Source organism: Scyliorhinus canicula, chromosome 9, assembly GCF_902713615.1.
Source record: "Scyliorhinus canicula chromosome 9, sScyCan1.1, whole genome shotgun sequence".
In the NCBI taxonomy this organism is placed as follows: domain Eukaryota; kingdom Metazoa; phylum Chordata; class Chondrichthyes; order Carcharhiniformes; family Scyliorhinidae; genus Scyliorhinus; species Scyliorhinus canicula.
The window spans coordinates 141687821-141700482 of record NC_052154.1 but is presented as its reverse complement, the minus strand read 5'-3'; the positions used below and the strand labels follow the sequence as shown (position 1 = coordinate 141700482).

Here is a 12662-nt window from a genome sequence, read left to right as displayed (position 1 = left end):
GAGACAACAATGGAAAAATGTAGTGTACGGGGGGGGGGGGGGGACTTTAGGGCATCAGGGGCCTGGTCGGGGAAGAACACTGGAAGGGTCCCAGGGGGAAGGCTCCAGGTTACCAGGGGAAGACTCCAATGTACCGGGGTGAAGGATTGGGGGACATATAGGTGAAAAGCATAATTCCTGAGGCCGTCTTTTGATGCTGGGCCATGGGCTGCTTGGGTTGCAGTGGGTTGGGCAGTCATCACAGACTGTCCAATCCACTCAAATCTGTGCAGAGTGGCCTCTGAATGCGGATTATTGACATGAGAAAATCTAATGGAAAAACATGGCAGTAATAATTATCACATTGCTGCTGAGATGGTTCAGTTGTAACTCAATTGACATGCCTGAAGTCCAACAATGATGCAATTATACCCACTTAAGCACCACTTTTGTGTGTGAGTGCCAATGATTGCCGTTCAGCCTTTAACTCTTGGCACGCTAACCTCCAGATTCTTCCTGCTTCTCCCTGAGACTGTGACCCCTTGTCCTAGACCATCCAGCCAGGGGAAACATCATCCCTGCATCCAGTCTGCCCAGCCCTGACAGAATGTTATACTTTTCAATGAGATACTCTTTCATTCTTTTAAACTCCCGTGAATACAGGCCGAGTCGACCCAATCTTTCCTCAAATTACAAACTTGCCATCCCAGGAATCAGTCTGGTGAATCTTTGCTGCACTCTGTCAAAGGTAAGGACACCAAAACTGCATACAGTACTCCAGGTGTGATCTGGTCTCATCAAGGTCCTGAATAGCTGCAGTCAGACATCCTTGCTCCTGTACTCACATCCTCTTGCAATGAAGGCCAATACACCATTCGCCTTCCTAACTGTTTGTGTACTGCATGCTTGCTTTCAATGACTGATTTACAAGGACACCCAGATCTCTTTGTACTTTAACAATTTCTAATCTATCACCAGTTAAATAATACTCTGCCGTTCTGTTTCTCGTATTGAAGTGGATAACTTCACAATTATTTACATTGTACTGAATCTGCCATGATTTTGCCCTATCAATCAATCTGTCCAAATCACCTTGAAGTTTCTTTACTTCCTGCTCACCATCACAATTCCACATTTCAAGTGTGTGATGAATGTAAGAAATTGGTATATATAATGGGTGGGGTTCTCTGTTTCTGAGACTAAGGATGGGATTCTCCGTTGCCCAACGCCGATATTGTAAAAGTCGATCAGAGAATCCCAGTTTGATGCCGGTTTTCAAGTCTCCACCCCCTCCAAAATACGTCATTGCGTCGCACGCCGCACGCCATTGAAATGCCATTGGCATGTCATGGAAAGGCCCTCCTGTAATGCTCCCCCCTCCGAGGGATCACAAGGGCTGGGGAAACTGGTAGGGGGTGGCCTGTGGGGCCGTATTTGGCGGGTCGGGTCTATGCATGGCCGACGCAATGTTGTACGGCCATACCGCAGCCGTTTTTGGCGCGGGAGCTGGGGGTTTTACCCAGCGCCGTTGCTAGCCCCTCACCAGTCCTGGAATCGGTGAGGGTTCGGTGCGGATTTGACGTAGTAAAACACCCGGGAATAAGTGCCGACTAAACGGATAATCCAGCCTGAAGCGTTGACGCCAATGCAGAATTCGTGGACTTTCACAACAGAAAAACTGGCGCCACACCTGGACCGATTCCGCTATTGCAAAGGGGCTAGCACTGGTGCCACGTGGAACACGATCGATTCCAATGAGAAATGGTGCCGGAATCACCGATTTTGCGATTGAGACCCAAAGGTTGACAAGCTGCAGCCGCATATAAACAAATCTCCCTCCACACACACACCAGCCCAGCCAACAAGGTGGCAGCGAGGAGAGCAGTCCTGAGGTTTACAGATGCTGAGCTGGAGGCCCTCTTGGATGCGATGCAGGAGATGCGGATGACCCTGTACCCCGACCCGGGAAGGAGGCTGCCAGCTTCCGCTGTTCGTAGTGCCTGGGCGCAGGTGGCAGAGGCCGTGAGCGCCGTGGGCAACACCATCTGGACGGGCCAGCAGTGCCGGAAAAAACTGTACAACCTCCTCAGGGCGGCCAGGGTGAGTAGGCAGCAGTGTGCTCCTGGCACTAACTCCATCCCACACACCAGCAACCCTACCCCCCACCCCCTCCCAGAGGATGGCCATACCCCCACCCAGCACCAAATGCGGGTACCCATACCAGCTACCATGGTTGGATGACCTGGCCATTGAGGCCATCGCCTAGCCACCCCATGGGCTGGTCATTTTATGTTCACCCCAACCCCCAGGAGAAGGTCGCGCACAACTGCCGGGTGCGGGAAAAGACAGAAGGGGACCGCCGGACCTGCGGCCCCTCACCATGGCAGGGCAGAGGGTCCTGGACATGATTTGCAGCCCGGAGGAAAGGGAGGTTGCCGAGGTGGAGCTCACCCGCGGGTGAGGAAGTGAGACCCCGCTTAGTGGCGGTTCCCTGTGACATGTGTGTCAACACCTCCCCCGAACACCACCATACTATCCTCATCCCCATACCACCAACACCACTCTCACCGCCACCCACACTCCTCCCTACACCACCCCCACATCACCACCCCCCCACCCCTACCCCTCAGCCCACCCCCACTACCCCCGGCCCGCAGTCCAATCATATGTCTTGTCTTGTGTCTTGCCGGACCTGCTAGAGATAGGATGATCCATCTCCATCTGCCGTCCCTCGCCCCCAGTCAGTGCACAGCTCGAGTTCCGAGCCGAGCCGTGATGGGAGCAGCTCTGACACCAGCCGCCCACCCGAGACTCAGGACACCCCAGAGCATAGGTCAAAGGATAACACTGACTTTCCATCGCAGCTATCGCCAACACCCTCCACCATCCCAGAGACACTCACCTCGGTTGGCCATTTTAGTGAAGAGGCTCCTGGGACACTCTCTGATGCGCACCACACAGTTGACCTGGTACAGCAGGGGCGGACAGTCGGAGGGCAGTCCGACCCGAGGAACTAGCTACCTTCCAGACGGATCTCGGGCTCCTGGAGCAGACAGTCCCATTGATTGTAGAGATGCAGTCACAGAGCCAGGGACTACATGAGTGGTTGTCGGCGAGCATCCAGCACCTGCAGGTGCAGTTGGAGGAGTCCAACCGTGTGCAGGAGCAGGGGATGGTGCCGACCATGCTTGCCACCCAGGCCAACACCACACGGGTGGCGTCCGCAGTGGATGCATTGCGGGCAACAAGTTTGGCTATGGATCAGCATGTCCAAGACCTGGGGCTTTCTGTGCAGGTACAGGCCGAGGCCTAGGACAGGGTTACTACCTCACAGGCAACCATGTCACAGTGCCACCTGGAAATCGCAGCGGCGCTCCTGAGTGTGGCCCAGTCACAACAGGCCATAGTTGGGAACATCGGCGGCGCTGGCCGACGTGGTGCAGACACAGAGGGAGAGGGCCCAGCCCCAGAGGGAGATGGCCCAGTCACTGGCTGATGTGACACAAATCCAGGAGGTGGTGGCACAGATGCAGCATGATGTGGCAATGTCCCAGATGGAGATGGTCCACTCCCTGTGCTCCATGGCTGCGAGCATGCAGACCTATGTCAAGGCCAGAGTGGGCCTCTAGGACTGGAAGTGCCAGGTGATGCAAGAGCCTCAGGGGGTAGCTTCCCCTGCACCCCCATCCCATGTAGTAGCCTGCGGGCCATTGGGCACCCCGAGGGAGGAGGAAGTGATGGGGCCTGTGCCGGTGTCTCCCACAGGGGAGGTGACGGAACACCGTAGCACCTCAGACTCCCCACACCCTCTTGTCCCTGGCGCATCTGGTGGAGAGCAGGCAGAACAGGGCGGCATCACGCCACCTGGGATACCCGAGCAGCAGCCGGGCCCATCTAGGCCCGGTCGCCCCAGAAGTGGCCCGGTAACGGAGACCCAGGTCACAGGGCGGGAATCACAGCAGGCCATCCCCACCCCTGCTGTACCATCTAGGGATCCATCTGGACATAGCGTTCGGGCCCTTAAGGCCAGAAAAGTGGACACCAGTTAAGTTGGCTCGGGTGCAGGGTGCAGTTTAGTTTTTTGGGTTAGGGCACAAATCTGTATATATTTGTTCACAATAAACACCTGTTACACTGTTACAACCTGTCTCTGTGCACTGTATGATGGCTGGTCTGACGTGGCTTGGCGGGGGAGGGGAAATGGGCGGATGTTGAGGGGGGAATGGGCAGTCCCTGTACTGCCAACCTAGGACCCCCACACTGTAGTGCGGAAGGTAGGAATCACGGAGGGGGTTGCAGGTGGGACGTGGCCGGGAGGGCGTGAGGGGGTGTGGCCAGTCCCCACCCTCCTAGTTGGTGAACCTGGAGGCTATCAGAGCGTCCCGTGTGCGTTGGCGCTGGTGCACACATTGTGCGGTCTCCCGTGCCTGTCTGAGCTCCATGTTCTGCCCATCCCCATCCTCCTTCGTACCTTCCTGTCAGACGAGACCTGCCGTTCCTACTCCTCCTCCAGCACATCGGCACTCTGCTGTGCGATGTGTAGGACGCAACAGGCCGCCACGATGCGGGTGACCCTCTCAGCGTCATACTGGAGGGCCCCTGCAGAGTGGTCCAGGCACTGAACCGCATCTTCAGGAGGCCGAAGTACCACTCGATTACACCCCTGGTCGCTATATGGGCGCCGTTGTAGCGGATCTCCGCATCAGTCTGTGGCCTCCGGATAGGCGTCAGTAGCCATTACCGCACCAAATAACCCCTGTTGCCCAGGACTCAACCCCTAAGCTGGGGTAGGTGTCTCGAACATGTCAGGAATCATCAAGTGTGACAGGATGAAGGTGTCATGCACACTGCCTGGGTATCGTGTGCAGAAGTGAATGATGCACAGCTGATGGTCACATATCAGCTGCATGTCCATCGAGTGGAACCCCTTTCGGTTGGTGTAAAGCGATCGGTCATCTGGAGGTACTCGTAGGGGGACATGCATCCTGTCGATCACCCCCTGGACCCAGGGCATCCCATCGATGCCGGCGAATCCCACTGCCCGTGCATACTGGTGGGCCCGATCCACATTGAAATAGAGGTATTGATCTGTCTGGGCATTTAGGGCCTCTGTGATGGCGCGAATGCATCTGTGCACCAATGTCTGTGAGATCCTGGACATGTCCCACTTGGCGTCTGGAAGGACCCCGTCACTTAAAGGTCCAGGGTGACCGTCACCTTGACGGCCACTGGGAGCGGGTGTCCTCCCCAATACCCCCTGGGTCAGGTGTGCTATCATCTGGCAGATATGTTGCACTGTCTCTCTGCTCAGCCGCAGTCTTTGACGGCATGCCTGGTCCGACAGGGCCTCAAATAACAGGAGGTGCCAGTACACACGAGGCCTCATGTGGCACCTCCTTGGCACCCCCTCCTTCTTGGCCTGTTGGGTGCCTGGCTCTCCATCCTGGGCAGCTGCCACCTGCCCCTCTGCTGCACGCACCGCAGCTGCCCGCTCTGCTGCAGCAGGCTCTGCTGCTGCAGCTTCCTCCTCCTCCTCGAGCAGCTCCAGCTCGTACAGCCTCAGTTCATCCCCCCGGGCTGCGGCAATCAGCAGGAGGGTCACCATTGCTGCTTGTATTCCAATATTTATTGTCTGCAGGGGGCGAAATGTCGACATTTTAGCATGGTGCATACCCCCTGTGTCCAACCGGGTCCACTGGGCTACATGGTGCCCCCTGTTGACACTGTGTGATCTTCCCCCGCATGTCCCTTCCACCCCCAACCCCGCACCCCTAGCCCCATCAGTGCCTGGCACCGTGGGGGCCTTGCCCTGGCACCTGGCCCTGAAGCCAGGGTACCATTGGCTGGCACTGTGGGTGTTGCCCTGGGTGGGCCGGCAGTGGGTGGTTGCCAGGTGGGGCGGGGGTTGTATGGCGGGGGGGGGGGGGGGGGGGGGGTGGCGTGCAGGATTTGGGGGTGGGGGCATCCGTGTGGCCGTTGTCAATGGGCATGCAGCAAGATGGCCGCTGTAACGGTGGTCCTTGCCTGCACACTCCCCAGTCCCGTTGGGGGGTTCACCCCCGCCACTCGGCCTGTTCTGCCCGTTCCCTCCCACCTCCTCCGGCTCTGACAGGGCCCCCCACACCTCAGCCAGCTGGGCCAATGGCCAATGTCCGGGCCAGCAGCCCACAGTTGCTCCTCTCCGGATCCTACCTCCTCACTCTCTCCCTCAGCAGCCACGGCGCCGGTTTCATGAATTTTAAAGGTACAAGTGAACCGTGCTGTTAGGAACTCTGCCCATCGGAGGTGCAGAATCGTGGAGGCCCCGGAGAATACCACTAATGACATGTAAACACTGTTCACTGTACGTGTGTTCCAGTACACATTAACAGCGCTGTCGAGGTGACGGAGAATCAAGGTTTGGCATCAAATCGGCACCTGCCGTATTTTGGCATCGGAACCGATTCTCCGCCCAATCGCCTTTCCCGGTTTTGGTGTTGACCAACGGAGAATCCCACCCATTGAATTTTATTTCTGTTGCAGTACCTGGATTAAGGTATATATTTGTTTCAGTAAAATTTTAAAGAGTCTAGGGGTGCAATTCCAAGTGTGATAGCGACTGGGAATTGCCGTAAGCTTCCCGATGCTTGGCCCAGCGAGGCCGGCAACACTATTCAACGTTATTTGCTCCACTTAGCGAGGCAACACAGGTTTCTCGGCACAAAATGATGACTCGCCAGCCGATTTGCTGGGATGTAGTGGTAGAGCTAAGCGGGCCAAGCATGTTGAGGATCACTGAGGGCGGGGTGGGGGAGATTGCTGGAGGGGGTTAGGTAGGGGTGGGGAGGATGGTACCATTGGGAGTGGGGTTTGTACAACACATTAAACACCTTTTCACACAACCATTATGATGCCTCTTTCACTTTCACAATGCGGGCTGACCCCCCAGACCTTTTGCCTATCTCTCCAGGCATCCCCCCATGGCATCCTTATGGTGCTCACCCCACCCTCTGGCCATGGGCATGTCCTTGGAGCTGTGTACCATCCCTTGGGTGTTCGGATGTTGTGTGTGTGGTGTTGCCTCCCGCAGTGTTCAAGCACAGTGTTTCGGCATCAGGGTTGATTGTGATGCCAGGCAATGACCTGCACATGCTACATGGCCCACCCACGGGAATCCGCTTGGCATGTGTTAAGTGCTTACTTAACCATGATTGCCAATTCCCTATCAGCAATAGCCTTCAGCCGTGCGGCCAAAGGCCTCAGCAGTCAGTGGAGGTTATAGGTGGTCATTGGGGCCGACCAGCAGGGACAGGAGTTGCCCCAGAATGGGTACACACAATCCAGGAGTTAGCAGGGTGGTGCTGTGAGCGGTTGCCCCCCCCCCCCCAGCGCATGCCACCACCAATCCCCCCTATGAAGGTCCACCGCTGCGGAGGATCCCCCACCTCCAGCCGAGGATCCTCAAACACCCACCGAGCACTGGGGTGGCAAGCCCAGCACCCACGGGCTCTTTGTCTGTGAGCAAAGATGGCTCCTCACCTCCTCAGCTCCCCACAGAAACCTTTCCGCCAGTTTCCTGGTTTTTAAAAGGAGTACTAACCCGAGCCAGCATGAGCACTTGCTGGGGAGCCCGATGAATGACAGGAGGCTATTGGTTATGGGGTGCCTCTCGTTAATTGTATGGAAGTAGGGCTTAACCAAGTAACAAATCACCCCAAAGCCCTGACAATCGTGGCCGGGGATTTCAACTATGCAAACCCCTGGAAAGTTCTACCCAAACTCCATCAACATATCTCCTGCCCCACTAGAGGTGCAAACACCCTGGACCACTGCCACATGAGCATCGAAGGTACCTACCGTTCCATTCCCCAAATACACTTTGGCAAGTCCGACCCCAAGTCGGTGTTCCTACTTACAAACACCAACTCAATCGTGCTGAGCCAGTCAAGAAAACCGTGCAGTGCTGGCCCAAGGCATCTGAGGTCATCCTCCATGACTGCTTTGACTGGTCCTTATTCAAGGCCGCAGCAGCTAACCTGGACGAGTACGAAACCACCGTGACAGACTTCAGCAGTAAATGAGTCGAGGACTGTGTACCAAAGAAGACAATATGGGTATTCCCCAATCGGAAACCTACCCTGCCCTATATAAGAAATCCAGATACGACGTACGGAAATCCATCAGGGATGCAAAAAGACAATACCGCATCAAACTTGTGTCCCAGGCCAATGACACTAACCCACGACGACTATGGCAGGGCCTACACAAGATCACAAGCTACAAAGCAAGGCCAGGCGGAATTTCTGGGACTGGAGCATCCCTACCCGATGATCTGAACAAATTGTATGCCCGCGTTGAGCAGTCAACCAATGCATCAGTGCCACCTGCACCAACAGCCTTGGACACATCCATACCCACTATTACAGCCTCAGAGGAGCTGCCTTCTTGAAAGTGAATCCACGGAAAGCAACAGTCTCCGACGGAGTCCCTGGGCGAGCACTCAGAGCCTGCGCAGACTAGCTGGCGAGTGTCTTCATAGATATCTTCAACACCTCACTCCTCCGCTCTGAGGTCCCCACATCCTTCATGAAGACCACCATAACACTAGTACCAAAGAAGAACAAGGTAGCCTGTCTCAATGACTACCGACCAGTGGCCCTGACGACTGTTATCATGAAATGCTTCGAGCGGCTAGTCATGAGACAGATCAACGCCAGCCTACCAGATGGTCTCAATTCACTGCAGTTTGCCGATCACCGCAAGAGGTCCACTGCAGATGCTATCTCCCTGGCTCTATAATCAACACTCGAACACTTCGACAACAAGGATACCTACGTAAGGCTGCTGTTCCTGGACTACAGCTCCGCTTTCAACACCATTATCCCCACAAGACTAATAACCAAACTCTGCAATCTTGGACCTGACCCCTCCCTGTGCAGTTGAATACTTGACTTCCTCACCAACAGACCACAATCTGTCAGGATAGGGAACAGCACCTCAACACCGGGGCCCCACAAGGATGTGTGCTCAGTTCTCTACTGTACTTCCTATACCCACATGAATGTGCAGCATGATTTAACTCCAACTCAATCTGTAAATTTGTGGATGACACGACTGTGATGGGCTGTATCTCAAACAACGACGAATCAGACTACAAAAGGGAGATAAATCACTTGGTTGCATGGTGTACCGAAAACAACCTCTCTCTAAATGTTGGAAAGACCAAGGAACTGATCATCGGCCTCAGGAAGCAAAGCACGGCTCACATTCCCACCTTCAACAATGGCTCCGAAGTGGAGATTGTCGATTGCTTTAAGTTCCTGGGGGTCACCATCACCAACAGTCTGTTCTGGTCCACTCACGTTGATGCAACAGTCAAGGAAGCCCAACAATGTCTCTACTTCCTACGGAAACTAAAGAAATTCGACATGTCTGCATCGACTCTCATGAACTTCTACAGATGTGCCATAGAGAGCATCCTATCTGGTTGCATCACAGCTTGGTATGGCAACTGCTCGGTCCAAGATCGCAAGAAACTACAGTGTGTGGTGAACTCAGCCCAGCGCATCACACATGTCTGCCACCCCCACATTGATTCTGTATACACCTCCCGCTGCCTCAGGAAGGCAGATAGCCTTATCAGAGACCAATCCCAGCCAGGCATTGCCTTCTTCCAGACCCTTCCATCAGGCAGAAGGTACAGAAGTCTGAAGGCCCGCACATCCAGACATAGGAATAGCTTCTTCCCCACAGCTATAAGACTCCTCAATTACTCACCCTTGGACTGATCTGTTACCTGTAAGATCACTATTCATGACGTCCTATGCTGCTCTTGCTCATGTATTTGCTTTGTTCGGCCCCTTGTTCCCTACTGTAACCAATCACTGTTTGTCGATGCACCATTTGTCAATGTACTCTGTTGATTATTCTTTTTGTCTACTATATACGTACTGTGTATGTTCGCTTGGCCTCAGAAAAATACTTTTCACAGTACTTCCGTACATGTGACAATAAAAATCAAATCAATAAGTGGCGATAATTGGTTTCTCGCCATGCTAGCGAGATCCCGATTTTGTGTACGGGAATGGGCCAGTTGTATCACAAACTGTTTGACGCATGCACGGATCTCGTTTTTGGCCTCTCCCGGTATTCACCGGATCGTTACACTTGAGCGACAGCATAATGAGGACGGAGAATTGCCCCCTCGGTTAATGTACCCAAAATGTTTGAGAACAGATGTGGGTGGTGCGCGGGGTGGTCTGCAAACCATGTCCACATGTTTTGCGCATGTCCGAAACTGAAGCGGTTCAGGCAGGGGTTCGCGGATGTTATGTCTGAGGTGCTGAGGGTGAAGATGGCCCCGAGTCCAGAAGTGGCGATATTTGGTGAGTCAGAAGAGCCAGGAGTCCAGGGGGCGAAAGAGGCCGGTTTTCTGGCCTTTTCTTCCCTGCTAGACTGGAGATGGATTTTGCTGGAGTGGAGGGACTCGGAGCCACCCAAACTGGGGTATGGGTGAGCAACCTCACGGAGTTCCTAAGGCTGGAGAAAATCAAGTTCACTTTAAGAAGGTCAGTTGATAGGTTTGTCCGAAGCCGTTTAACAACCTCTTCTAGGGAAATTGAGGTGTCGGCATGGACCGGGTGGGGGGGAATAAAAGGGTTAAAATGGGGAAGGCAGGACTGGAGGAGGGGAATGACAGGGAGGTTGGGGCATTTCGGTAGTTATTTATTTATTATCAGGTTCCTGTTAGCTCTTACTCTTGTGTTGGTATTTTATTAAATGCCTCAATAAAAGTATTAAAGAAATAGTACCCAGAATGTGTGTCTGCTAAAGCTGTAATTAAGGAGTTGTAAAATAATGAGGTAATCATTAATTCCAACTACTTACTTGGTTAAAGATAAGGAGTTAATGGAATAGTGTTTATATTTTCGATGGTTCCCTGAGGATGAGATCATTTGAGGGATTGTATTTAGTCCTAGCTAAGCAGGTCATGGGACATCTTAGTGGGATACAGATGATGTAATTAATGGGAGGAGCCAGGTCTGTCTGTAGTTTGCAGTTTTGCTAAATGCTGTTATGTTGAGTAGATGGGCCTAACAAGATAGAAGTGTACTGGATCTGCTCTTGCAAGGGGCTCTCCAAAATGTCTCTCCACCAAGGTACACAAGTAAACCTGTTTTGTCAACTTTATGTATGGCATTAGGTTGTATTGGGTTGCTTAATTAAAATTAGTGGCAGGTGTACATAGTAAGTTAAAGTTTTTCCTTTTATTCAAGAACTGTTTAACTGTTAATTGTAAAGCTATTTCTTTGATGTTAATACTGTGTTTAAACTAATGTTTGTTTTAACATAAAAAATGACTACTGGTCAGAGTCATCACTCCTGGGGTGAAGTATCCTTTCCTCACGGTTTTACAATTTGAGAAATTGTTCAGGGTTCTCGTCCGATATCCTAAAAAAAGTTGGGAACTGCTCTGGTATCCTAACATAGGTTACATTTGAATATTCATAATGAGGTCCATTGTGCATGTGTGAACTTGAGAAACATATCTAACCTAATTGCTGTTGGCATTGCACCTAACAGACTTGGTAAAACTTCAGCCAATTAGTACAATCAGTTTGACATCAACCTGCTCAAACAGAAATTTCACACAATGTCCTCAATAATACATTTCCTTGTCTTTTAACAGATTTGTTTGAAGTCACTGAGCTTAGCTCTATGTTTGTGCAACTTAAGACAGACTTTGGACTGTGTTTGCAGTATGATAGAGAGGGGAGGCGGCTCTACATCCAGGTGGATGCGAGATGGAAAGAGGATACCATTGGACTCTGTGGAACATTCAATGACAATATTCAGGATGATTTCTTGTGAGTATTCGTCATACTAATTGACTTTGATTAGAACTTAATGACTGACTACAATTTGGCTACAAAGAATATTGGTCATAATTAGAAAATTTCTGTACCTAAACCTTTGTGTTAGTTCTCAACAAGGATTAATTTCTAACACTACTGCTGTTGAGTAGTAGGGTTTTATTTCATATCAATGCCTGAAACTTGGCAGGAACTTCGACCCTTTTGTGCCAAACATATGCCTATTCTTCATTTGTACTAGGTGCTTAAATGATGCCTGAAGTATCGAATCATAGAATTCCTACAGTGCAGAACGAGGCCAATTGGCCCTCCGAAAAAGCACTCCATCCAGGTGCACTCCCCCGCCCACTCTGCCCTGGCCTCTTAACCCCATAACCTAACCTGCACATACCTGGACACTATGGGAAATTTAGCACGGCCAGCTCACCTAACCTGCACTTCTTTGAACGGTGGGGGGAAACTGGAACACCCAGAGGAAACCCACGCAGACATGGGGAGAAAGTATAAACTCGACTCTGACAGTCACCCAAGGCTGGAATCGAACCCGGGTCCTCACTGTGAAACAATAGTGCTAACCACTGTGCCACCGTGCTGCCCGTATAGGATAAGTTGACATTTTATTTTATTACTCGAGCCCATAAAGCAGATTATAAGTTATCTTTTTCAAAGTAATAGTAACTTATCACAGCTAGAGACTGAAAATCTAAATTAAACTATCCTGAGCTAATATTAAATAAATGAATTGTAGGACTTTCTAATACTTTCCAAAGAACTTTGCTTGTTTTCAATAATATGCAGAAATTCTTAGCTTAAGTTTCTTCTTACAGTAAT

The 12662-nt window shown here is 52.0% G+C and overlaps 1 protein-coding gene across 1 annotated transcript in view; it reads left to right on the top strand.

Moving 5' to 3' along the window:
- Positions 1 to 12662, top strand: part of LOC119970940 (otogelin-like) — a 323755-nt gene that overhangs the window by 47286 nt on the left and 263807 nt on the right. The window contains 1 exon segment of the mRNA XM_038806051.1: positions 11648 to 11825. Within this exon segment, the coding sequence (XP_038661979.1) occupies positions 11648 to 11825 (178 nt within the window).